This window comes from Drosophila persimilis, unplaced genomic scaffold (genome assembly GCF_003286085.1).
Source record: "Drosophila persimilis strain 14011-0111.01,24,50 unplaced genomic scaffold, DperRS2 tig00000002-arrow-pilon, whole genome shotgun sequence".
Classification (NCBI taxonomy): Eukaryota; Metazoa; Arthropoda; class Insecta; order Diptera; family Drosophilidae; genus Drosophila; species Drosophila persimilis.
The window spans coordinates 17,403,193-17,428,839 of record NW_020825289.1 but is presented as its reverse complement, the minus strand read 5'-3'; the positions used below and the strand labels follow the sequence as shown (position 1 = coordinate 17,428,839).

The following is a 25,647-nucleotide window of genomic DNA, read 5'->3' as shown; positions in this document are numbered from 1 at the left end:
AATTGCAACTATTGGATTTTTATATAACGTTGAACATGAAATTTTCAAAATTTTCAATTTTTGAAAAGAAGAGAAGAGCTGTTGATCTTGCATGTTCAGTGTGTACACACCACTGAAAGGAAATACCAAAGTATTTTTCGTCAAGACCAAGTGTGAACATCGCTTGCTTGGCGCACTCTTCTAACAATTAAAAAACAGGGCTGGAATGTTTCACATATTTAAGTACTATTTATTTGCGTTGTTTCATTTGTTCCGTTTAGTTTTTGCGTATGTACTGAGTACGGTCCGTTTGGATGAGGGTATGGCCGCCAGCATTCAGCACTTGGGTAGCTAATTAAACGAAAGGTGCATTGATAAGCAATCAATTCCATCTAAGAACAACGTTTCCGATAACTTACCAGCCTCCGCCGTCGTGAGGGCCGCAATGAGAGCAAATACAAAGCCGCAGATCTTCAGGCAGTTCATGTTTAAGCTGTACAATCTGGTTCTACAATGATGTTCCGACACTGAGACGCGACTCTTATATACCCGCCAGTGCTGAGATTGCGAATGCACTGGTTGGGTTGGGAGTGCGGATGGGAATGCGATTCGGTTCGGAAATTCCATTACTATAAAAATTCCCCAGGGTCATGATCGGGTGCTCCATAGCACTGATAATGCGATTGTAGCCAATGTGTGGAGGAACACAATACAGATCAAAGTATATTAGATCTATCTATCTAAAAGGTTACCAAATTTCAAGCACAAATGGGTTCCCTCTAACTATTTTTTTATTGGTACCAATTACACCAAATTTCATTTTAAGTCTTGTATCCAAAACACATAATGTGAACACTTTATTATTCATATATTATTATATAATCAACGCTTCTTAATAAACCTTTTTTTCGAAATAGGACATTCATTGAGTTATAAAATAGATTTGAAAGCAATGCGGAAGTATCGATTTCATCTTATCTATTGATCGTTCAATCGATATGGTAACTGCACTCAAAGAAAAAAGGCCTGAACTCCGAATATTTATACTTCGACTTAAATATTTATGCATTATATTTTCCCCGATAGTGGAAATATTATAACGGGTATGTTACCGTAACATATTTACTTCACATTGATTTATTTAGTTAAAATTGGCATTCATAAGTGTTATTTGCGCTCCCTGGTTTTAACTTACATTTTGACATTAATATAAAAAAATATCCGCTCTATATTTCATATCTAAATATGCTTATACATAAAAATGGAGTGAACAATTTATTGGATTTCATGCATATAGAAACCCATCTCGGCCGATTTCGCTCAAATTTTTTTTCAGTTGTTCGTATTTGCTAGGAGAATGTTTTTACGCAAGAATATATATAAATCTATTTATATATTTTTTTTAAATCTCAGCCGTGCCTCAGGCGAAGATCCAATTGTCATAGTAGGAGATCAGTTCCAATGTCGTGATATTATTCTCCATCGACGAAACTATTACTTGAGTTATCATCCTCATTTCTTATCCGTGAAACCACAATCTGTGTCACAGCGAAACGTGGCAGGGCCCGCGCTTTCATATTTAAATTAAATACATTTCCCACAAATTTAATATAATATATTTATTTTAAAGCGTATATTTAATTAATTATATTTAATTTCACTATGTTTTTATTCAAAATATTTTTTTATATATTTGTTATATTTATTTTTAACATGGGTGTGTTTCTTTTTACTATTGCCATCAAATAAATTGTTAATGGTGTTCCAATGAATGACTTTTACTAGCTTTTCTAGAGAAATATTGTCCCTCTAAGTTGCACAATCATTTCTGTATATGATAATACCAAACGTGATTGTAAACAGATCTCTCACAGCCTTACAATATTCTCTGTTTATAAACAGTACTAGTTTTTCGAAAGTATGTATATATATAAATATGCATGTATGTATGTACATAGGTACGTTTTCAGATTACAGTCAGCAGTAATAGAATGCGTAGAAAACCCAGTCCGGTCCGGTTCTCGATTAACACGAATCGCATTGCACAAAACAGAAGGCGAAGCTCTGACTGACGCCTAAGAGATAAGAAGCTCTTTGAACCTGTGCAATCCCCCGATCTGGGAGGAGGGAATTTCCCAGTACCAGCACGAGCACACTCTGCAGTCGGTGCCCGCTGAGCTATAAAAGATCGGGCCGATCGTCAGTGGGGCATCAGTATCACAGTCGTACCGAAAACCAAAACCAAATCAACATGAAATTCTTCCAAGCTGCTGCCCTGCTCCTGGCCATGCTCGCCGCCCTGGCCAACGCCGAGCCCGTTCCCAAGCGTAAGTAGGAGAATGGGAGGACTAATTTTGAATAAACTTCATTTAAATAAATATACGCACATCCTTTTGCAGCTGGAACTGTGCTGGTCCAGACGGACAATGTCCAGTACATTCGCACCGGCTAGAACATCCCGAGTTACCGTACAGGGACTACAAATGTTTGTGTTGACCGACGGAGTTGATTTTTATGAATAAAAACGGATTGCCAAGGAAATGAGAAAATAAATATGCTTGTCAAAAGGAATTGTGCATTTTCATGGATATATTTTTGCAGCTAGTGTACATTTTGAGATAGTTAGTTCTACTGAAACGAGAGCTGGTCTGTTATCACATTTCAGAGATTGATTGATGCGCACCTGCCTTGACTTTGTCGCTTATATTTACACCCGGTACATTGCCCTGCTACCCCGTCTGGACATGTGTCGAGTACTCGCACAGAACTTGTTATTCGCATCCAAATGGAAATTGTTCAAAGCTCGTTTTAATTGTTTGACTTGCAAACTGCTGACGGAACAGCCAGCGGCTCTGTGGCAGGGACTGGAGCTGCAGCCATTCGAAAACAGCTATACATACACTACACACTGGCTTCTCGGGGAACAAGATACGGGGTAAACCTTAAACAATTTTCCAAGTGAAAACTATTCGGTCGTCCTGTTTCGGCCACAGCTTCTGCCATTGTTCCGCTTTGTGTGTGGCGTCAGAGTCATAGTGGCGCCACGCCACACCATACCCAGCATACCTCCCCTGCCCCGCCACTATATGGTTCGTTACTTCAACAATTATTTTAAACTTTTACCGCAAATATTTCCTTGGTTGGTTTTACGCCTGAAATAAATCGCAATAGAAGCTGCCGCAGCGCGACGCTCCCTCCGTCCGGTTAACAGTTCAAAAAGTCTAGCGGCGACAAGGCGGCAGAGTAAGGGTAAGGTCTGGCAGCTGGCGGTAAGTAATTTCTTAAGTGTAGCAACCAAATAAAATATAATCCTTTTGATATTCCACCGGAGGAATTCCTGGATTTACCGCTGGGCCCGCTTCCTATTGTCCGTGTTTGAAGTAGCCGAGAGCCAGCTAGTATGCAGCTCTAGCTCTCCCTCCCAGCCATTGTTTTGGACCGGCAGTCAATAAATGAATACCGATTGGGTGGGCAGGAGGGGGTGCCTTCTCCCGGTCCCTACCACAGTCTGCCGGATGGTTTGAGGAATTTGCCGACTTGCGCCAGCGGCTCCAGAGTCCGTCCCGTTGTGCTCCGCTCATTTCGGTTGGTTTCGGATGGCTATGACGGCTGATTTCAAAGGGAATATCTGTAGAGAGTATTTTGGCGGAACTTTTAAGCCAATCAGTATTCGATTCCCTTTTTGCCCAGCAGGCGTTTATTGAAAATTAATTTAGACAATTTTTACTACGGCCGGGTCGCTGGAGCTCTACCACTGCCAGCCCTAAGGCATTCCAGTGATTTTTGCCCTGCAGGAAAACAAAGCGAACAATTTCTCCAGGTGAGCTCGTGCTCAGTCAGCATTTTTACTTTTTTTTTTTCCACTTTGACTAAGTTCTGATGCCCCAGTGGAGTACGCAGACAGCCAGTCAAATACTCCATGTCTGCCAGAGCCACAGAAATAGGCACGGTCAGAGGCGGAACGGAGGCACTTACGCTTACGTCGGGCAAATTAGGGTATCAAATGCTCAACTGCTTCTCAGGCATTTCCATGCATCGCAAAAATGGAACTTTCAAGTTTGATGTTGGAATTGATTTGAATTGCACAGGATTTAGGCACGTGATACACTCTTCCAGAGAAAGGAGAAAGGTTTTAAGTATGAAACCATGCTTAAATAATTATTGAACTATGTAGTAGAGAACGACATTTACGTGTATTTATGTATTTACTCGTACCCTCGAGAGTAGAAGACTAATAAAATTCCATCTTTTAAACACGGAACACCTCTGGGGAAAAAAATTAACGATTGCGATGAGTATTTTGTATTCGTACGAGGAGATAAGCTTGTCAATAAATGTGGAAATTGACGGAGCGATTCCCCAGCGGCTGCTCCTTGCGTGCGTTGCAGTGGATGCTGGTGCCATCGCGACCACAGAGGGTAGAGAACTGGGACACTTGCTGCGAGCTGATGGCGAAGATGTAGGTGCAGATCAGCCACTTGGTGGGTAGGACCTGGGCACCGTTGTCGTAGGTGCCCTCGTAGCTGTAGAAGTTACTGTCGAAGGGCTTCATTAGGGAGGCAAGATCAAAGGCCGGCAGTTCCATTTGCGAATCGGGACGAGCGATGCACCGAAGGTTTTCGGTGATCGTGGTTAGGGGGCCGTTCCCATTCCCCATTATAACAAACAGATAGGAGACCGTCACGTACTCGAAGGGGTCGTGGTCCTGGTTGCAGCGGTGCAGCACCTGCATCTCCAGCGAGAACTTCATCGAGTCTATTGAGTGCTCGGCGCGCAGCGGGCCCCACTTGAAGCATGCCTCCACGAAGTGGTACTCTCCCGGCAGGTCGCCCCCGCTCAGTTGGGGCACCAAGTATGGCTCGCAGCAGATGCGCAGGATCACCGTGCTGCCGTTGTTCTCCAGCAGCATGGCCAGGGGCATGTCGTCGTAGTGTTTCCAGTCCAGGAGGCTGCCCAGCTCCATTTTGCGCGCCATGCTCCGCACAATGTTAATGGGCGTCGGCTGTGGGGCCAGCTTCCGCTGCTGCTTCTTGGGGGCTATGGCCATAGCCACCTTCCGGATCATGAGGCCGCCCGCTCTCACGATGTTGAGAAACGCCAGGGACATAATGCAGCTGACCAATATCTTCAAGATCGCCGAATGCTGCACATAGTCCATCACCAGGTTGAAGCCCTGCATAAACTGCAGCCAGAAGTCGATAATCGGGGATAGCATCCTGATGAAGTGGGTATGTTCGATTTAAGAATCTCACAAATAAAAAATATAATGCTTCGAAAAAATAGAATGCTTCGAATAAGTTTAAAGTTAAAAGGCAAGTGAAGTATGATCACGAATAGCAAATATTACACAGATACAGGTAAGACGCAGGCAATGTGTACATAGTTTTTAGAATAATGAAGCTAACCCCATTTCCTAAGGCAGGCAATCAAAAGTACCACCATAAGGGAATAACTCTATCGCTAAGGAGTGGTACATATCTACAATGTTTGCAGAGGATATGTCTGTCTTCCAAATGAGCAACTACCAATGGTATTTCCATTCAAACACATACAGAAACTGGGCTCATAAGCAGGGCTCACTGCAGCTGCAGCAGCAAAAAGCCACCGAATGGGCAAACATGTTAATTTAAATAGGAGCCAGTTGGTCCACTTAATAAGATGGCTCCAGCCATTGATTCACACAATCAACTAATTGCTCAACAAGAGCCCAGTGCCGTAACAGGGTTCTGACGTGGCGTTTGAATGGGTAGAGTCCGGTCTCTGCAATAAGCCATGAGCATAATCTAATCGGGACGACCCGGACTTTGATCGGTAAAGGAGGGGGCTGCTGCCACTCAAGGCGAGTCAGGTGAAGCATGCCAATATTGAATTTGAGGCGAGTCACAAGTGGAATGTAAATGAAATTTCCGCCATTCGAGTTGTAATTGACTTCGGCCCGGGCTCCGACTCGTTCTCTGTTTCGGAGACCTGGACCCGGAGACCCTGAGATAAGAGAATGATCGAATTATTAATTACCAATTGTGGGTCGAACAAGGTAGACATGAGCTTGGTCAGCTATTGACGGTCACACTTACCACTATCCATGAGTGCTTGTGTGGCTGATTGTGATTGGGGCGAATGGGGGTGTGTGTTCGCCGGCTTTGAAGTTTTGTTTCTCCGAAGTGAGCCATTCCAGACCACACGAAATTGTGACCCGACCCCAATGGCCAGGAATTCATGGGTTTGTCCTTTGTTTGGGGCACGGTGGATCCATTGAAAGCGCTGAGCCATAAAGCAGATAGGCCTGGGACAACGATGTCGGTTTATGGGACTTTATGGGACCAACAAGAGGCATCACACACACACACACACACTCGAATGCACAGCTGTGCCTATAGCAACTTATATAAATAGCTATCCCCGTAAACGGGTAACGCACACAGGAGAAACGAGTCGAGTCCGGGTCCGGGTCCGGGACTGGGTCTGGGTCTGTTGTGCTCTGGTCTGTGGCTGGTCCTGCATCCTGGATGCCAAAGTTCTCGGCGCGTGCTTCATAAAATAGTCATAATGCATGTTTTTATGAAATATGAAGTGGCCAAAAAGTTGCTGCCCCAGCACAACCAGCATCGCTCTGCACCGCTCCGCTCCGCTCCGCACCACTCTTACCCATCCACCTATCCACCGTTCGGGAGTCGTAGTCTGGCCTATTTTCTGCATATTCCTGAGCCAAAACCAAAATGTAAATATTTTGCCATGTAATTATTTGTATACAGTACCGGAAATCCCCTCTCTCACTCCACCTTCTGTGTGCGTGTGTTTGTGCAGTCTTAAATGTATTAGTGAGGCCATTAAAAGTTGCCAAGTCGTCCTCACGGGAGCTCAAAGCCAAAGAACTGAAATTGCATTGGGATTTTGAGCTTGTCGTCTATAAAATAATCATCTACTGCCAGCCAAATTAGACCAGAAGGATTTTCCAGTTTTGACTATTTAAAATTTGTTGACTGAACGAAATATTATCGCCGAGAGGTCACGGTTGAAGATCGAATGTGAAATTTATGAGGAGATGTTTCTGGTTACTCAATATAGACATTTATTCAAGTCCATTGTAGGCTGCTCATTACTATTTTCATTTTGCTTTTTGTTTTACTCGTACGTACAGATTTCATTGAAACACTTAGTGATTGGTTGCTGGAATAAATGTAAAGCTGGAAAGTGGCTACAGCAAATGTGTATTGTTTTAGCAATATTATGGTGCAAAAGTTAGCCCATGGCTTTCCTGCGGGAATTGTATATTCCATTACTTTGAAGCTGTGATTGCTTGGACTCCCACGTCGTTGTGTGACCTCAGTTCAAACATGACTCCCACTCCTACGCGGCGAGATCCCTTGGCGAAGATTACTCCCTTGGAGAAATTGAGGCTTCTGTGTTCGCTTACGCTGATGGGAATGCCGTTAAAAGTTGCCGCTAGTAGTTTCTGCGCCTCCCCAATCTCCTGGTCCTAACCAAAAGGGTTCCACTTTCCACTTCGCCCTCGCAACGCGATCGATTTCTTGTTTGATTTCAAATGGCGATACCTCTTTGAATGTACTATGGTCCAACGACTATAGCCGTTCGACGGTGGGAGAAGATTGCTATCCGCTGAGCCTGGCCTGTATCTGTATCTATTGTACTGCTGTGTATCCGGAGATCTGCTTTGTCGCCCGTAGCACGTCCTTTCAACTAGCACCAAAATACTAGATGGTTATTGGTTGGGGATATTCCAAGTTAAAACTGTGTGTTTTTGTTGGCCGTCATAATTTCATTGTAGTTACGAGTCAGCGCTAAAATAATGTCAAACGCGCAACGGAAGCAAGAGGGTCCTGCTAGACTCCTGAATGAACCTCCTTCTGTTCTCCTGCGATATCACACTAATTACTGCCATGAGGTGAGGCCATAATAATGCATTTATCACGCTCTAACTTTTGTTGCAGTTTCCGGTGCAAATATGTATTTTCAGAAAACTTGCAACGCGACTCGCACGAAGAAACCCAAGGACACTTGTCCGGGGAGTGAAGCCTGATTTGTTGGTGCCAAAAAGTTCGCTACTTTTATTCTTTGCTTTCCTGCTCCAGCGATGTTCCAATGCGATATCGGAAGTACAGTTCTTAATAATGAACCAATAAATTAAAAAATAAATTCCAACATTTGCTAGAGTTCTCTTAGATGGTCTGTGGCATTTATTCCGTACCTCCTTCTCATTTGTATGGAATTTTTATCATATTCATTTTAGCACGGGTCCTCTTTCTGCTTTGGGAAGATACTTCGTTTCTATTAGAATTGGCCGCGAAGGAGCAAATGATATCAATTTTGTAATACAAAGAGTTATTAATCTCCTCCGTTTGCGCAATGCCGCTTGGAATTGCTTGTTTACTTGGAATTATGCAAATTTCGGCACAATCACAGAAGCGATGAGACCCAATGACAAATACCCCCACCCCTCCCAAAATCTCCTTCATCCGAAATGCATCTCATTTCTCCACGAACCTGCGGCCTTCTGCCATCCACCCCCGACTGTCATCTCCTTGAGTGCTTACTTTTCGTTGGAAATTGAAAAGAAATTATTATAACTTGTATTTGCATTGCCCTGGCTGCCTGGATCTCTCCCAAGATGGGGCTGCCTCAGGCACAGTTTGCTGCTAAAAGTTTTCGGCTTTTTGGACAGCAAAAGTCAAAAAGGCTCCATGACCATGACCAGCCAGGCTGAAGAGAAGCCCTATGCGAGTACGTGCAGTTTAGAGCGGAATTCATTCCCCTAACTCTAACTGCGATGGATCTTCCTGCCCTAGCAGCCCATGCTACGGGGTTTGTTATTAAAAAACTTTGCGCCGAGTGCGTTCCATGTTTGGTTCTACTCGGGCTTCTTTTTTCCCCAAAGATAGTTAAAGTTCAAAATTAAAAGGATTAGGAAAGGACGGGATGCTGCATGGGATAAAATAACATGGTAGTCTATGTGATGGTAAGGTAATCCTTCTTGACCCGGCAAATTTGGGTTTACGGGAAAGTTTTTTGATTGCAAACTTTTGGTGGAGTGCCGGTGCCCGGAAACGGCGACAAATTTCTCGTTTTTTTTTTTTGTTTGGATGATAAGCAAGCAGTTGACAAACGAACTTATTCAAGCAGTGTGAACCACTTGATTGGCAAGCAGTTGTCCCAGTTTTTTCAGGCTGGAATGTTGATTTGATTGCATTTCCGCTTTGCAGGTGGCAATTGTTTATGCAAGAGCTTTTCCCAAATGAAATCTAATGCAGTTTCTAATAATACCCCGAAGAGAGAGAGGAGCAGTGAGGACCCTGCAGAACTTTGGCAAGATTTTCTTTTGTGCCATTCGAAACTTTTGCACATTGGCCTTTTACTTCCCTTTTCCCATATCTGTGTGTGCTTTTGTTCAAGTTCAAAATTGAAAAGCAAAACTTGGACCAGCACCCCCCGCAGTGGAGCCGGAGCCAATTGAAACTGCATTTGTATACAATGCATTCGAGCCGTCCAAAGTTGGGGTTCTCTGTGTTCAGTGTGGGTCTGTCTATATGCCGCATCAAGCTGTCGACACTTTGCTTTGCCTCTGAACTATACATTCCCCTACCCCCCCCAGCCATTAGTTGTTGTTTATCGGAGCGCAAAAGTTTGGGACGAAAAGTTGGATGAAGTTGTTCCTCCAGGGGCTGGAGTAAAAACTATTAAAAGTGTATCGACGACTCATTTGAGCCATGGCCATTTTTTAGTCAAGCTTATCGAATTACACGGACTACGAAAGGAGGGAGTAGAGACAGCGAGTCGAATGATAACCATGTTTATGCCACTTTAATATTCCATTTCCTGCTGCCTGCTGCCTGCGTCCTGCTCGTTTTGTTGCTTTTATTTCTACTAAGTGTGAGTCAGCGACTGGAGCAAAGTGAAAGCCAAATCAATGACAAAGTGCAAGTCGAAAGGTTCAGTGGATGACGGCAAGTGCCAAGGATAAAGCATTTTGCATGCCAACTAACTGATCCAACAGAACCACTGTGTGAGTATGCACGGACACGGACACGGACACGGACACGGACACTACTCCTGCAGTTTGTCGATGACTGCTCCGACTCGGGCTCCTCCTACCAAAAAGTCTCTGAGAAGGCAAGGGAACAGGGTACTGGTCATGTCAATGGACGCAAAGTGTCCATGCTACGTGACTCACATTAAGTATTGGCATTGCCCTTCCGTGGCACTTCTTCCTGGCCATTCTCATTCCTTTTTCCATATTTTCGCCTCCACCACGTTTATTACTCGTGCAAAAATCATGCAAATGTCCTGGCCAAAGGATGCTGGGCGGACCAGCGTGGCTTATGGCAGATTTCGAGCAGGACAAAGTGTCCTATCGTCTAATGGTAATGGGTCTTAAATGCGCCTTTCAACCTTGCCAGCTGCATGACACTGGCGGTGGATCGTCATCGTCGCATCCCTATAGAAGAGGAAGGCCAACGTGAAAATAATGTGTCAAAACATAAAAGAGTAGCCGGGTTGGCCGAGAGGCACTCAATTTGAGTGCACTTGTTAACGGCGAATGCTCAAAAAAGGAAGTCCAAGGAATCTCCGAAATATGGTTGACATCATTTTTGAGTAACCCGCGTAGAAAGTGGAGCTCGTTTCCAGCTACCACTCGTCGGGTCACAAAAGAGAGTTAAGATCAGTGAAGATTTATGGGGAAAGTGGCTGTGTGGCCAGGAAGGCAGTCAAAATTGTAATTATTTTATAAAGCAAGCAGTAAATAATTTGAAAATGTGAACTGCTTACGAGTATATAAGTGAGGAGGAATGCAATCTAATCCCTAGTGCGTAGAGAGGAAGCAGTACTTATCAAGGCATTACATATTTTCTAAGTGTATTGTCAAAGCAGTATGGAAAATAATCCTTATAAAGCAGTGCCGCTCCTTGAATCTGCGCCAATCAGTTTGCCATCACGACCATTCGTCCTGCCATTACCATTTCAATTCCCTGCACAATTTCATTTACATTTATTCTGCATTCTCAGTTTTTCCTTCTCGGATTCTACGCGATTCTCAATGAGGGAAAACAAATAATTTTCTTTCTTTCATTTGCAGCATTTGCACTCTGGAATTGAAGCGCTTTGCCTTTGTCGCTGGTCTCCCTTCCCCTTTCCCTTTCCCGCTCCGTTCCGCTCCATCTCTCACGCTTTCATTTGCCCTTGGCGGTCGCTCACGCTCAATGGTGGCCTGGACCTGGTCGCGAGTCGCTGGGATCTGGGATCTGGGAACTGGGTCTGCCGTTGGCATTAATATGCAAAGTATGATATGCAGTTGAGCTGCGATTTGTTGCACTCGATTGAGTTGGCTGCAAATTTGCATGCAGCAAATATTGAAACGCCAGCCACGTGCCACACCAGGCCAGAGACGAGGAGAGCGAGGACTGCGGGAGCGAAGCAAAATATTTGCACTTCATTAATGTTGTGCCATGAGAGTGTCATCGAAATTGGATTTGTCAATTCTAATCGTATTATGATTTGTGCATTGTAAGTAGCAGTTGCGTCACCTCCTACCAACAGCTACAATTTGTGGCAAGCAGCTGAAAAGTTCATTTTGCACTTGGTTAGCCCCCATCCCATACACACATATTTTGTGGACCATTCGCGGTGCATTTCAATTAGAGCCGCTCTGCTCTCCAGCCATCGCACGTGTGGCACATTGTCAGGGCTCGCATGTGGCATTGCCCTTAGCTCAGGATGGTTCAGGAAACGGTGGAAGCGGTGCGCGTGCCTTTCTCCAAGCGACACACGACACACGACCTGCGGGCAGCGGGCAGCGTCTGCAACAATTCCTACCTGTTGAGCCACGCCCTGAACCGGAGGACACGTGTGCATTAAGCTAGGGGCATGCGTTGGCAAAGAGTTAACATGTTGATCTATCTCTCCCGCTGGCTGCGACACGAGTTGGAAAGCGGTACAGACGGAAGGACGGAAAGACGAAAAGCCGGAAAGGTGCAAAAATGCAATGAACTCGAAAGAATATGTGTATGCTCGGCATCAATGAATTTGTCGAAATACTTTGCATAGCCGGCTTAACCATGGATTTTCTCGCAATAAAAAATAAGAATGGAAAAGGTGAGCGACGAAGCGAGTTCCTGATGCCAGCGTAAGAAATTTCATATGCAGAAATACAGTGCCGTCTCAAAACGGTGAAAATGCCATTGAGCAAAGGTTGGGCATACGGTGTTCTTTGCATTCTGCTGCCAGAGTTCACTGTAGATACTTATGCACACGAAGAACGTTAGGAACGTTTGAGCGAAACGGGCTGAATTGCAAGCGTTCCAAGGACCAGAACCTGACCAAAAGGAAACGATAATTCATAAGCACAATAGGAGATGCAGCCTGCAGGTGGAATGAGGTAGGCTGAGGGCACACACAGGATGCGTTTAGGTCGATCCACCCATACAAGTCTGCTCGGGTACCCGTACTCGGGCTAACGTGTTTGGGTTGTGCAGGAAATTCATCCAGAACGTCGTAGCAGTAAATTGGGCAAAGTCCGTGTAAATCCTTTCGTCTTAATGTGTTTGTATTGCAACAGAGCTCATTCAGGACGGGCCGAAAGCTAATAGGATTGGTACGAGCCCTGGTCCGGCCGAGAGATCAGTCCGCCGCTTATTCATGAATGAGTACGAGCAGGCCGTCCAAGCCGTTAACAAGGGCCCAGGATCGAGGAAGCTGTCTAATCTGTGAGCGTGTTCCTTATGCTTTTGTAGCTTACCTTCGCATTCCCATTCGCATTCGCATTCGGATTCAGATTTGCATTTGCATTTGAATGCAATTTTAATTATAAAACGCCTCTGGCAGGGTCCTGCAACCTGCCAGTGTCTCTATCTGGAACTGTATCTGTGTGGATGTGGGTAGGTGTGTATGGGTGTATGGGTGCCCCGTTCGTTATCCTTATGTTTTATGCATGCAGCAACTACAGCAACTGCGCGTTAACCATTGCCGTTTCCTTTACCGGTACCGATCCCGGTGCCGTTGGTGGTGCCGCTTCTAAGGGGACTCGACTCGACTCCCTATCGTTGTTATCCCGTTGACCTGCTTCCGTTTGTCCTTTGGCTCGATTGCCTTTGCAAATGCATGCAAATTTAAACAGTGATTTCTGGCCATTCAATTGACATACAATTTTCCACTCACTGCCGGGGACAGATACTCGTGGGTCCAGGCCCTGGCCGCATGCATATTTATCTAGCCGTGGGGGCTGGTGGGGCGGCTTCGGTGCGATAACTCCAAGTGGGAAGCGTAAGCGTTAATCAAACGCAAATCGAAAGTAAGAACTTTAAGCCCTCTCAATTTGTAACATCAAAAATCTCATTTTGGACACCAGTTCCTTGGATACACTTTCAGATCCATTGCAGCTTCCATACATTTCTAAAATATATAGTGATCGAGGTTTGATATAATCCATCCGAGCTATTAGCAAGCACAAATAGATATGAATCGCAAATACTTCAATCTCTGGAAACCTGGAGCCTTGTCCGCGGCAAACATCTGCTCAAAGCCATGATACCCTCTGAAATGGCATGGAAAAGTAAGAGTAATATTTTAGCATTATAAAAATATACAAAAGTAAACTTCGCTAATTACATCAGGAGGAGAGAACGTAGTCCTCGTCGTCAAGCAGCAGAGCGCAAAATAAATTGCTCCTCACACACACACGTGCACATGCGAAGGATTTGCTTGAGTGTGTGAGTGCGCAGGAGCGGAGCGGGCGATAACTCGTTGTCGGGCACAAGGACACACACGGCACGATGCAAGGATGGCCGACGGCCGCCTGGCAAGGTCACACCGGAGTGACGGCGCGACATGGCAGTTTCCTGTGAATGGAATTAATTAATGGTCAGGATTTAGTTGTACTTTAAAGTATACATATTTTGGGAGAGGTGGGGAAACATTGGGTTCTGTTATTTTCATTTCTCTCGTACAATTCAGGCTTGGACAAATTTGTAATAGTTAAAAGTTGAAATTTGAAATTGAAATTACCAATGCAATTTTATTGAAATCTTTGGCAGAATTTGCAATTCAACTTGTGTAAACCGCAGAATATATATTCAGGAATATTCGGACTCCAATGAAGTGAGGGCTGATGAATGCCAAAGAGGACGGAGTTTTAGAACTCTTTCGCACTCGCATTTCCTTTCCGGTGCCTGATTAATGATGATTCCAATGCATCGAATTTGCTCCGTAACTATGTGTATGTGTATGTGTGTGTGTGTTGGTGTGTCTGTGAGTCAGTCCACGTGTATGTGTTGGTGGAATTCTGCACTTAACCCACTGACAGACCGCGCAGTAAAAACTTTTGCGCTGTGCTCCAATTGCTTGCGAAACTTTAAACGCGTTGGTTTTTTCATCTACATACCCTGTAATTAAATACAGAAATGGTATATTGTACCTATATCGCCGAGGTCTCTAGGATTCCTGTATTTTTAAGTGTTTCCATATATAATAGACCGAAAAGTTGGTGGAGGAGAAAACACTTGCTGTATTTGGTAGTTTTCTGCCCAAATTTGAAAATCAGTTCCCTACCATGGAACAAGTTACTTAAAGTGATGTCCTCGATTGGTTTCCCCAGGGTGTGCAAAGCTCCGACCCGAGGCAGGAGCTATTCCTGCTTCCTGGTTGCTTGTTTTTTTTTTTTTTTTGGACATATATATATACATATTTCTTTGCTCTTCGCAAAGAATTACTTTTCTAGCATTTTTCTGTGGCTGTTAATGCTGCACAGTGCTGCTGTTGTTGGTGTCTTTCCTCTGTATTCATTATTTATACACAGGTCCTGGCAGTCAGAGGCTTTTTGCATTGTATCTGAGCTAATAAAAACGCAGCAGGAGCAGCCACAGAGGGTAAGGAGTAGCGGCAAAGTTGTATTTTCTAGTTGAATTGAATGCTTGCGGTTAGCTGTAGAGTCTTTTGCTGCACGCAGGAATTGCTTTTAGCCACTCCGACCTCCAACCTCCAACCTCCTACCTCAAGCTCCAGCTCGGCTCCGTTTTTTGCCTGGGCTGCCTCTCTCGCATGGCAAGTAGCAGAAACTTTGTCCTATCCTCTGGTCAGCAGTGCGTTTAGACCCCGACCAGCACTAGGACTTGGACCAACAGCAGGAGCAGGAGCACGAGAAGGAGCAGGACTATGTCCATGTCTAGATCTTGTGCAGCCAATGAATTGAATTGTTGCTTGTTTTTTGCTTATTTTTGCCCTTCCTTTTTTGTTTCTGTTTATGCAAGCAGAGCATAAATTTCCCAGGCTTTCGTTTGCGGAAAATTAATTTTTTTTTTTTACCTCCAGTCTCCTGCAGTTGCTTTTATTATGTTTTATGTCCCTTCCAGAGATAGAGAGTACGAACGGGAGAGAAGGGGACCAGTTGACCGCAAAGTATAAATTGAAGTTTTGTTCGAAAGTGTTTTCGAGTCAAAGGAATCTCTGAATGAAAGTCTCAGCATAAAAGTGGCAAAGGGAGACCAACTGTGAAGAGTCATCTGAGGTAATAGTCGAAAGCAATTGCAACTTCGCAAGTAATCCTGATTGGTGGCCTGTCCGGGATGAATGGCTGTTTAAGGGTTCTGCATAATTAAACTTGCAACGGTTCGCTTTCACTCTTTTGTGGGCTTAATGAGCAATTATGAGCAATCGCATGGGGCAAACAAGCTGGTATCCAATCACCAAGTGCCACCCAGCAGAGAAATCCGCCAAAATGAACACTTTAATTGGCTACAATGGAGCCGAAAGTTGAGCCCACACCACAGGGAGAGTGGCGACAATTACGAATAGCTTTTGCCTATGGCCCAGGTGCGACGGTCCCCAGTGAACAGCCGCCTGGGGGTCCGTAATCGGAATAGCCGAAATCCCGGCTCCCGATTCTCCACGCCATTCCCCCAGTGCCATTCCTAGTCCCAGTCAGGCACATTAGGTCCATATGGGCGAATTTTCCAATTACAATTTTTTGGCAGATCGTTTTCCCGTATGCAGGAGCGCACTTCCGAGCAGCGGTGGAGTAAAGTAGAGAAGCAGTTAACAGCTGCAATGAGAACAAAGGGAGGGTGGCGACAGCAGTGGGGAATCAGGTGGTGAGTGCGAGGAATGGCAGCAGTATGAGAAGTTAATATGAGCGTGGAGTCTAGAGCTGCACAGATGTGAAACCAGCCAAACCGTTCGAAAAATAATCTTTGGAATTGCTAAGAACATCAATTAGATTAATCGAATATATACAGATAAATATTACGACAGAAGTGGAACAGTCAACCCACTGTTGGGGGATCTTACTTCTTGGGAAATCAACACAAGGTCGATCAGCAGAAGTAACAAACAAGCAGGGATTAAGGGATATTGGTTAAGAGCAGTAATGGAGCACCATACAAAATCCGTAGGAGCCACACTGGAGCACCATTGAAAACCTGTAAGATCCACAGTGGAGCCCCAGCAAGTGCCCCCACCAGCAGCTGCAGCTGTGACAGCTATTAGCATGAAAGGCATTTGAGCAACATTTAAATTAAATGCTTTTATGTGCCATCAGGGACGAGTCCCAGCTTTTCTGAACACACAGACACTCTTACATTCCGTTTGGCTCCACTTACAGTTGCCTTAGTTTCCTTGGGGTTAAGTTTCTGGCCCTGGCCCTGGCCCTGGCCCTGCCTCAAGCGTCTGCCTCTGCCCCTGACCCTGCCCGTGCCTCTGCAACTGTTCTGCTCGCTTCTACGGCACTTGCCTCGATTTGGGCCCAAAGCGAAAATGCTTTCGAATCAAGAATGTAATTGGTTTTGTGGCTGGCACACACGCACGCTCTCAGACACGCACACACACTCGCGCAGTTTTCAGGTTGCAGTAAAATAGGGATCCCGTACCCCACTCCACTCCATTCCACTCCACTCCACTACTTTCCAGGACATCCATTATGCATATGTGCTAGTGTTTGCTTACTTATGTTCGTGTCTGTACAAACACTCGAGAAACTGTACTATAAGGCGCTCTAATTAATTGTTAATGAGTCATTTGAACGGATTATTAGTGTTGTAACGATTTGTAATGACGACTTAAACACACTCGTCCTGTCTGCCACTCCATTCTCCCTTTGCCTCTGTCTCTCTGACCTGTGAATTATTAAATTTACGTATAACTAATCCGATTTGAATTATTCATGTCCACCCGGATTCACCTGCCTCCAACGATTAGCATGCGAAGCTTTGAATCAAAATGGATTTCGCCAAATTCGATTCAGCTGCAACTTTAAAGCGGCCAAAATGTGTCATGTTCTCGTATCATGTCGAATTAGTATAACTCCAGAAGCTATGGACATCAGTTGTGTAATCATGCATAAAATCATAAAAGCAATGCAATTGCACTTCAACAAAACAAAGAATGCAATCAATTGCAATATCGCTAACCCAATTCAACTTTTCGCAAAAACAATTAGTTTTAATTTAATTTAAATTGGAACTTTATCCACAAAGTATTACATTGTCATTTTGAATCATTATTTCGAAATTTATTGAAAGTTAACTAATACAACCAATTTACATACAATTTCATTAACTTTGATGTGATACCCTGTTAAAATCAGCAAAAGTTAATTTTTTCATTAGTTATCTTTTACTATTACCTCCTATAATTTCGTAACGTAACGGCAGTAAATGTTGTTGTATTTAAAAATACCAAATAAATAATAATAATAAAAAACGAGGGGGAACGTTGTGAGTTGCTGCGGACACCGCAACTCTACGGTTATACCCGATACTAAGTCAGTATGGCTCTCCTCCGGCAGACGCCGCTAATATTTAACGACACGACAAAGAGTGCGTGCGAGAGAGACAGAAAATCAGTCTGAGCGTGACGTCGGGCGCTGCGTAGCCACTGCAAATTGATTTGTTCCTTTTGGCTATAAAAATGATCTGATCTGATCCAGATTCAGCAATCTAATAGATATGGTCATTATCTATGATTCTGCGTTTTTAGTTTTCTCAAATCTGCAATATTGTGGATGCAACAGATTTTCGTCTTTTGTGGGGGCGGATGGAGGTGGGGCGAAATTCTGAGATATACGTTTTATAGTGACATCTTAAAGGAGTGTGTGTACCAAATTTGGTTACTCTAGCCTTAATAGTCTCTGAGATTTGTGGTTGCCTCAGATTTTCGTCCTTTGCGGGGGCGGAAGGGGGTGTGGCGAAATTTGGACATGAAACGGTCAAGGTCCGATATCACAGGAGTGTGGATACCAAATTTGGTTGCTCTGGCTTTTATAGGTTCTGAGATCCTTGAACTCATATTTTGCAATTGGCAAAACCGACCATGAAACCTGTGTGTTAGAGTGAGACAGAGCGAGAAAGAGTGAAATTGTTTTCGTGATTCTGGCTGTAATAATTATACGATCTGGTTCAGATTTTGCACTCTAGAAGATATAGTCATCTTCTACGATTCTGCGATTCTACGGACGGACGGACAGACAGACAGGGCTCAATCGACTCGGCTATTGATGCTGATCAAGAATATATATACTTTATAGGGTCGGAAACGATTCCTTCTGGACGTTACACACATCCACTTTTACCACAAATCTAATATACCCCAATACTCATTTTGAGTATCGGGTATAAATACCAACATTCCACACATAATGTTTTTTATCCCAATCGGCCGACTAATTATTTCGAATTAAATAAAACTCGGCGCAGAAATAAAATTACGATATGTTCTTTAGTGAATTGCAAGTGTGGCTTGCCTGCCCTTTACATTGCCGCTCCGATCGCTAAGCGCAGCTTCGCTCGGCCGACGTGGGTAGGCAGACGCAAAGAGGAGATAGGAGGAGATAACAAACAAAATAAGCGGCCGAGGGCCAAGAATTAGGTGCTATTTGGCAAGCAGCTAATCGGCTGGGTCCTGCTCCGAACACCAACAATGTTACACAGATAGTCCTATCCGATTCGCAGAATTTTCTGCAATTTGGACTTTATATTGAACACCGTTCGTTCAATTGTTGCTTAAAGTTTTGCTATGCATATTTTTTAAAATTTAGTCGTACGCCAGAATGGAAATGTATGCATACATATGTATGTATGTTCAGGTTTTATCCCTATCCTTTTCCTCCTCCATACCTGTAGCTCTTCCTAGCCTATCACTTCTCCATCTCTTGGCTTTTCGCTGTTTCCGTTACAAAGTTTTTCCTGTTTCAGATTCGTATCTTTCTGTCAACACTTTTGTGGCAAATTAAATTAAATCATAATTTCAATTACCAGAAAATTAACCACAAATAGCGACCAACGGTCATTACACCGCCACCCGACATATACCCCCCTGGGTCTCTCACCGCCCTGGCTGTGGCCACCGCGTCAGGCTCTCCTCTCTCTCTCATCTTCGCTCAATTCATTAACACTTCAAAGTTTTCTGCCTCTTTCGAAGAGCAGGAGAAAGAGTCGGATAGACATAGAGAAAGATTGTGAGAGAGAGGGAGAGAGGGAGCGAGGGGAGGGGAAGGGGAAGCCAGGGAAACAGCACTCGAGGCGTTCGTTAATTTGTTAGATGAACAACAAGATGCTGTCGCATCTACTCGTAAAGCTCGGAGAGCATCCGCCTGCCCCTCACATTTCGTTTCTCTGTTTTTTTTTCTACAGAGAAATATTTCACAGCCAGCGGCCAAACACAAACAATAAATAAGTGGAAAAGAGCCAGAACTAGAGGGCCAAATAGAGGGCCATAGGAGGGAGGACGAGGACGAACCGCAACGCAACGCAACCGGAAAGAACTATTGTTCCGGAAAAGTATTCCCAGCGACTACTTTAGTCGCAGGCCGAGGAAAAGAGAGGAAGAGAAAAAAGTAAAAATGATTTCGCACAAACTTTTCTGTTTAGTCAATCATTTTAATTAAGTAATTTTTTTTTTCGCCTGCTTGTCGCAAAAGTTTTAATAGCAGTGTGGTGGGGGGTTGGGTTGGAGTGGGGTGGCTGGTGGCTGTGGCTGTGGCTCCCTCGGGGAAGGCGACGAGCCTGCATTTTGCGGTTAATTATAATGTTGAGCCTGATTACATTGGCCACGTCTGGAAAGGGTCTGAAAGTAGGCTTGCGTTCGCGTCATTTGAAGTTTCTTAAATTCCCCTGGTTTTGGTCTAAACTTTCGGCCATCAAATGGCAATAAAAATGTTGCTCTAAACTTTTATTAGCTGCTGATCAACTTGGGATGCTGGCCACTGTCCTGCCCGCCATTACTTGCCAAAGTCCCTCCTCCGTTGTTGCACATTTCCACCCACCCCACCACGGCGTATTTAATTAAGTTTAAGCGAAATCAATGAATCAACTTTGGAGAGGCAAATCCGCAGCTCTCACTCAGCTAGGACTATCTCTGCAGCTGTTCGAAGGACACCCGTCGAACAACTTTTCACTCGACTACGCATCGAAGTTTCCGCCAAAGCAAGAGCAGCAGCAACGGCAACAGCCAACCGTCCATCCTCCCTCCCTCCCACATATCCACATCCACCTGAACCACTCCGGGCGGCAGCTGGTGCAGCTGGATGCGCCTTGCATTTTAAGTTTCCACTGCTCTCCGGGTCTCCGGCTTTTCCTCTTTCTGCTGCTCCGCCCGGAGCCATACGCTTGATTTCCTAACTAAGCACGCAAATGAAGCGTGCGCCCATCAAGGATGCGACTCTATCTCTCTGCGGTTGTCTCTATATCCGTATACGAGTGCATACATATATATGTATACCGTGTATATGGGAGCGCGAGTCCCCCTAGAAAAAGTGAACCGAATCATCAAGAACCAAGAACCACGAACCAAGTCGTGTGGCACGTGGAGGTAGCCACAGAGAGGCAGCAGCTCAAACCGTGCTTAATCGTTGAAATTATGCAATTGCCAGGCTGTGGGCAGAAGCCCCGGATCCGGACCCGTGTCCGGAACCAGGTAAACTGACACACTGGTACGCAGTGCGTTAAACATCTAATGAAACTTCATCTCTTTAAGAATAAGGAAAACTTCTTCGTATCTACAAAACTTATATTTTCAAAGTCCTGCTACCGAATCAGCAATCCAAACCACTGATTAAACGAACTAAGATTGTTCACATGATATGTAGAATGTATCTCATATCTTGGTACTGTATCAAAATATCCCCATTCCTGGCAAACCGCCCAATCAAATCAAGGGAGACACTTACTTAAATTGTGCTTGGGAGCCCCTTGGGAGCAGCAGAGATTGGCCGTACACCTCGCCATGTCATCCCATCCAGAATAGTGTCAGTGTCGGCTCATGCTCATGTGTTATGCCCATTCACACACCTGACAATCTGGCAGTGGCAGCGGCTGTCGCCAAACTTTATTAGAACCATCTTGACAGCGGTAGCCATGGCTATGGGTGAGGGTATGAGTATGGGGAGCGTGTGTAGGCAATTAGCAGATCTCACAGCAAGTTCTGCCACTGCCAGACCGCATCCACAGAGGTCGCCTACATATATATAGGCCAGGCGGGTCTCGGCAGAACTCAGTTAGTGAGTTGAAGCTTGGTTTTCCGATTCTGATTTGTGATTTGCGAGCAGAATAATACGGACAAAGAGCCATACAGAGATGGCGGCCACCAGATACGACAGCATTGAGAGGATATGGTCGGGGGCGAAGGACAAGGAGTACTACGGTCCGGATATGACGCTTGGCGAGGTGGCTCTGATCATACTGCGGCTCTACTCGGACAAGGTGATGCAGGTGTTCGATCCCACGGGCGAGGAGCTCACCGGTGGACAGCTGCTCGCGCAGAGCCGTCGCCTGGCACATGCCTTCCAGCGGCTCAAGCTCCAGCGTGGCGATGTCGTGGGCATATCGGCCACCAACACCACTTACCTCACCGAAGTGGTTATAGCCGCACTGCTCAATGGAACGCCCATCAATCCACTGCATCCGCAGTTCGATTCGGGTATGAGGAGTCACAGAATCGAAACAAGAATACATGGACCCATAATCATCCCTAATCTGCTTCTGTTGCAGAGACCATGGCCTATATGTACGAGATTACCAAGCCAAAGGTCATTTTCTGCGACCTGGACAACTATGAGACCTTGAGTGCGGTCAAGACCAGCCTTAAGTTCAAGACGCAGCTCATTCTCCTCACCGGAACCCTGCCGGGGGTGCGCAACATTCAGGATCTGCTGGCCGACGGTTCCATAGACTATGATGAGAAAACCCTGTAGGTAGTCTCCCATTCATCAACCCAAAAAAACACTTTCAAACCTTTTTCCGTGTCCTTAAAGCTTTGCCTGCCCGAACCTGAGCGGCAACGACACGGCCTTCATCATCACCTCATCGGGAGTAACCGGTTTACCCAAGGGCGTCACCCGATCGCACCGCAGCCTCCTGAACGGCGCCAAAATGTGAGTGGCAGAACCTCAAATATCCTCAAAAAGCCAGCTGCTAATGTTCCAGTTCCTCCAGTCCCCAGCTGTTCACCTCGGAAACGGTGCTCTTCTGCATCAGCCCGCTCTACTGGATCAGCTGCATTTTCACCCTGATCGCCTCGCTGGTCAATGGCTGCAAGCGGGTGATCACCAATCGCCCCTTCAGCGTGGAGTACTTCGCCGATCTGGTGCAGCGCCATCAGGTGAGCTTCGTCCTGACCGTGCCCCACCAGATGGCCCTGCTGGCCAAGAGCCCCAGCCCCCAGAGGGAGGAGCTGGCGGAGCGGTTGCAGTCGGTACGGTCGTTTGTCTGCAGCGGATCGAAGGTGCCCCTGGGGATCTGGCGACAACTGTACGAGCTGTTGGGTGCCGACAGATTCGCCGTACTCTACGGCCTCTCGGAGACCGGAGGCATCTCCAAGAACGTGGGCGGTCCGCTTGGCAACGAGGGCAAGCTGCTAAGAAACGTCCAGGTGCGCATTTTGGATGGCCAGGGTCAGGCCCTGGGGCCCAACCAGACGGGGCAGATCCATGTGCGACTCAGCCAGCGCTGGGGCGGCTACTATCACAATCCGCAGGACACGCAGGCGGCCGTCACCCCCGACGGACAGTGGCTGCTGACTGGAGATCACGGCTACTTCGATGACGATGGATGCCTGCACTTTCAGACCCGCGACACGGACGTCTTCAAGTACAACCACTTCCCCATCTATCCCAAGCAGATCGAGGATGTCATCCACCACTTGCCGGGGGTCCATGAAGTGGCAATCTTCGGCGTACCCGACGAGATTTCCACCAATCTCATTGCCTGCGCAGTGGTCCGAGATGACAACGACCTGGGTCGAGCACTGACTGCCCAGGACATCACTGGTATTGTGGAGCAGCATCTTAGCGAAGCCTTTCACATACGTGGAGGTGTCTTCTTTGTGGATGGCTTACCCAAGACCCAGAACCTCAAGATACAGCGCCGAAGAATCCTGGCCGAGCTTAATGAGATCACCACCCATCTGTAGAGAATATTTTGTTGCAAATAAATGTTGAAGTTCTGCTAAGGAAAAGTCTGGTTTTGATGGGACTCGAAACAGTAAACAAAATGAGTCACTCCAGAAGGGTTTTGAGACATTGAAAAGTTTCCATGACATTCAGTCCGACCGACCGTCTGGCCTCTGGGATTTAATTAGCTTCATCGGCTAAATCAGCATCTAATTGCGACGACACCGGTGTCAACCACGACGACGACATCTGTGGACGACATTTGGGGACGGCGCCGCGTGTCCAACTAATTAGCAGCTATCGGCTTTTGTTTCCTAGTGTTCCATGGAGGGGGCATATAAAACCGAAATGAGGCGCAGTAAAGCACTTAGTTGATCGACGATCGTTAGCCGTCGAGTTAGCAAGATGAGCTGTGAGGTGCACTACGACGCCGCCTCGCGCACTTGGTTCGGGCCGCGTGGCAAGGACTTCTACGGCCCTGAGATGACCCTGGGCGAGGTCATCATGCGCGTGCTCCAGATCAACGCCGACCAGGTGATGCAGCACTGCGACCCCACCGGCGAGGAGCTTACCGGCGCACAGCTGGCTCAGCAGAGTGCACGGATAGCCCAGGCCTTCAAGCGGCTGGGCCTGTATCGGGGCGATGTCATCGGTATATCGGCGAACAACACGACCTATCTGACCAGCGTGGTCATAGCGGCCCTGCTCCGAGGAATACCGATAAATCCACTGCATCCGGAGTTCGCAGAAGGTACGTTTGGGAGTGGAAACTGATCTGAAATCAAATTCACAAGTGAAAAATTATCGTAACTTGAAAGAAATATGATGAAATTGGTGTTCCCTTTCTTGTATTTCTATCTTCAGAGACGGTCAAGTACATGTATGACATAACGGAACCCAAGTTGATATTCTGCGATGTGGAGAACTATCCCACAATCCAGGCGGTCAATCAGAGATTGGTCACTCCTGCCACCATCTACCTGTTGAATGGACGGCTCGAGGGAGTGCGAGACGTCAGCGAACTGCTCAACGAGGATGAATCCATCACAGCAGCAGCGTGAGTTGTACAATCCAATATTCACACTACTCTCTTAACTGAATTCCCTAGATATGTGCCCTGTCCCAAGCTACATGGTGATCACACGGCCTTCATTGTGTGCTCCTCCGGCACGACGGGCATGCCCAAGGGAGTGACGCGCTCACATCGGAGTTTGCTCTGCAACTGCAAGATGTAAGCAGACGGGTTCACCCCATATAATTCCCAAATCTAACGCCTTGGTGCCCTTTCAGTCCCAATACCTACACTAGGGACAGCATTCTGCTGTCCTTTAGTCCTTTGTACTGGATATCCGGGACGATAATCCTGCTGGCCTCGCTGCTGAATGGATGCCGGCGCATCATCACCAATCGACCCTACAGTGTGGACTACTTGCTCCAGCTGGTGGCCACACATCGGGTGACCTTCCTCTTCCTGGCCTCCCACCAGATCGCACTGCTCTCCAAGCACGACAGCGACTTTGAGAAGCTGAAAGCCCAGCTGGAGTCCATTCGAGTGCTGATCGGTGCCGGATCGAAGGTTTGCAAGGCGGTCTCCCGGCGCATGTATGAGCTGATCGGCAACCAGAGGTTCATCATTGGCTACGGCCTCTCAGAGATGGGAGGACTGAGCAAGAACGTCGGCGGTCCGCTCGGCTGCGAGGGCAAGGTCATGCGGAATGTGGAGCTGCGCGTCCTGGACAAACTAAAGATGCCACTGGGCATCAACGAGGTGGGGATCATATACGCCCGCCTGCGCTATCACTGGGAGGGCTACTACCGCAATCCGGAGGCAACCGCGGGGACACTCAGCCCCGATGGCCAGTGGTTCCGCACGGGGGACATTGGCTACCTCGACAGCGAGGGTTACCTGTACATCCAGACCCGCGACACGGATGTCTTCAAGTACAACAACTTCCAGATCTATCCGGAGCAGATCGAGGAGTTCATCCTGCGCCTGCCCGGCGTCAGCGAGGCCTGTGTGTTCGGGGCGCCCGATTTGGTGGCCACCAACCTCACGGCCTGTGCTGTGGTGCGAACAGCCAGCCTGGAGGGTCAGTGTCTGAAGGCGGATCAGATAAGGAGCATTGTGGAGCGGCACTTGAGCGGCGCCTATCACATCAGGGGCGGCGTCTTCTTTGTCGGGAGTCTGCCCAAGACATCCAACGATAAGTTGCAGCGACGCAAGGTCCTGGGTCTGATACAGCAGTTGGGAATCGAGGCTGAATAAAGTTTGATCCTAGACGGTT

General features: G+C 46.3%; 5 protein-coding genes across 5 annotated transcripts; 3 read left to right on the top strand and 2 right to left on the bottom strand.

Annotated features, from left to right (window-relative positions):
* Positions 1–204: 204 nt before the first annotated feature.
* LOC113565104 (immune-induced peptide 14) lies at positions 205–485 on the bottom strand. Its single transcript, XM_026985796.1, has 2 exons — positions 399–485; positions 205–330 (listed from the first exon to the last, which is right to left on the bottom strand). Exons 1-2 carry the CDS (start codon positions 463–465, stop codon positions 257–259), a joined length of 141 nt encoding a protein of 46 aa, XP_026841597.1. The 5' UTR covers positions 466–485; the 3' UTR covers positions 205–256.
* Positions 486–2,202: 1,717 nt separating this feature from the next.
* LOC6593084 (immune-induced peptide 4) lies at positions 2,203–2,550 on the top strand. The gene is made up of 2 exons (XM_002017861.2): positions 2,203–2,306; positions 2,379–2,550. The coding sequence occupies exons 1-2, from the start codon at positions 2,231–2,233 to the stop codon at positions 2,429–2,431; spliced, it is 129 nt and encodes a 42-aa protein (XP_002017897.1). The 5' UTR covers positions 2,203–2,230; the 3' UTR covers positions 2,432–2,550.
* A 1,651-nt stretch (positions 2,551–4,201) lies between these two features.
* LOC6593183 (carbonic anhydrase 1) lies at positions 4,202–5,212 on the bottom strand. Its single transcript, XM_002017862.2, has one exon. It carries the CDS (start codon positions 5,192–5,194, stop codon positions 4,307–4,309), a length of 888 nt encoding a protein of 295 aa, XP_002017898.1. The 5' UTR covers positions 5,195–5,212; the 3' UTR covers positions 4,202–4,306.
* Positions 5,213–21,499: 16,287 nt separating this feature from the next.
* LOC6593184 (luciferin 4-monooxygenase) lies at positions 21,500–23,427 on the top strand. Its single transcript, XM_002017863.2, has 4 exons — positions 21,500–21,891; positions 21,963–22,161; positions 22,226–22,345; positions 22,407–23,427. The coding sequence occupies exons 1-4, from the start codon at positions 21,549–21,551 to the stop codon at positions 23,380–23,382; spliced, it is 1,638 nt and encodes a 545-aa protein (XP_002017899.1). The 5' UTR covers positions 21,500–21,548; the 3' UTR covers positions 23,383–23,427.
* A 322-nt stretch (positions 23,428–23,749) lies between these two features.
* On the top strand, positions 23,750–25,647 carry LOC6593185 (luciferin 4-monooxygenase). The gene is made up of 4 exons (XM_002017864.2): positions 23,750–24,113; positions 24,227–24,419; positions 24,471–24,593; positions 24,653–25,647. The coding sequence occupies exons 1-4, from the start codon at positions 23,768–23,770 to the stop codon at positions 25,626–25,628; spliced, it is 1,638 nt and encodes a 545-aa protein (XP_002017900.1). The 5' UTR covers positions 23,750–23,767; the 3' UTR covers positions 25,629–25,647.

Bases quoted from the DNA above. Each gene is read 5' to 3' on its own strand.
- LOC113565104 (XM_026985796.1), bottom strand. From the start codon at position 465: ATGAACTGCCTGAAGATCTGCGGCTTTGTATTTGCTCTCATTGCGGCC. The intron at 331-398 runs GTAAGTTATCGG...TCGTTTAATTAG, and splicing joins CCTCACGACGGCGGAGGCTG to CTACCCAAGTGCTGAATGCT.
- LOC6593084 (XM_002017861.2), top strand. From the start codon at position 2,231: ATGAAATTCTTCCAAGCTGCTGCCCTGCTCCTGGCCATGCTCGCCGCC. The intron at 2,307-2,378 runs GTAAGTAGGAGA...ATCCTTTTGCAG, and splicing joins CGCCGAGCCCGTTCCCAAGC to CTGGAACTGTGCTGGTCCAG.
- LOC6593183 (XM_002017862.2), bottom strand. From the start codon at position 5,194: ATGCTATCCCCGATTATCGACTTCTGGCTGCAGTTTATGCAGGGCTTC.
- LOC6593184 (XM_002017863.2), top strand. From the start codon at position 21,549: ATGGCGGCCACCAGATACGACAGCATTGAGAGGATATGGTCGGGGGCG. The intron at 22,162-22,225 runs GTAGGTAGTCTC...GTGTCCTTAAAG, and splicing joins GACTATGATGAGAAAACCCT to CTTTGCCTGCCCGAACCTGA. The intron at 22,346-22,406 runs GTGAGTGGCAGA...CAGTTCCTCCAG, and splicing joins CTCCTGAACGGCGCCAAAAT to TCCCCAGCTGTTCACCTCGG.
- LOC6593185 (XM_002017864.2), top strand. From the start codon at position 23,768: ATGAGCTGTGAGGTGCACTACGACGCCGCCTCGCGCACTTGGTTCGGG. The intron at 24,114-24,226 runs GTACGTTTGGGA...TTCTATCTTCAG, and splicing joins GCATCCGGAGTTCGCAGAAG to AGACGGTCAAGTACATGTAT. The intron at 24,420-24,470 runs GTGAGTTGTACA...TGAATTCCCTAG, and splicing joins GAATCCATCACAGCAGCAGC to ATATGTGCCCTGTCCCAAGC.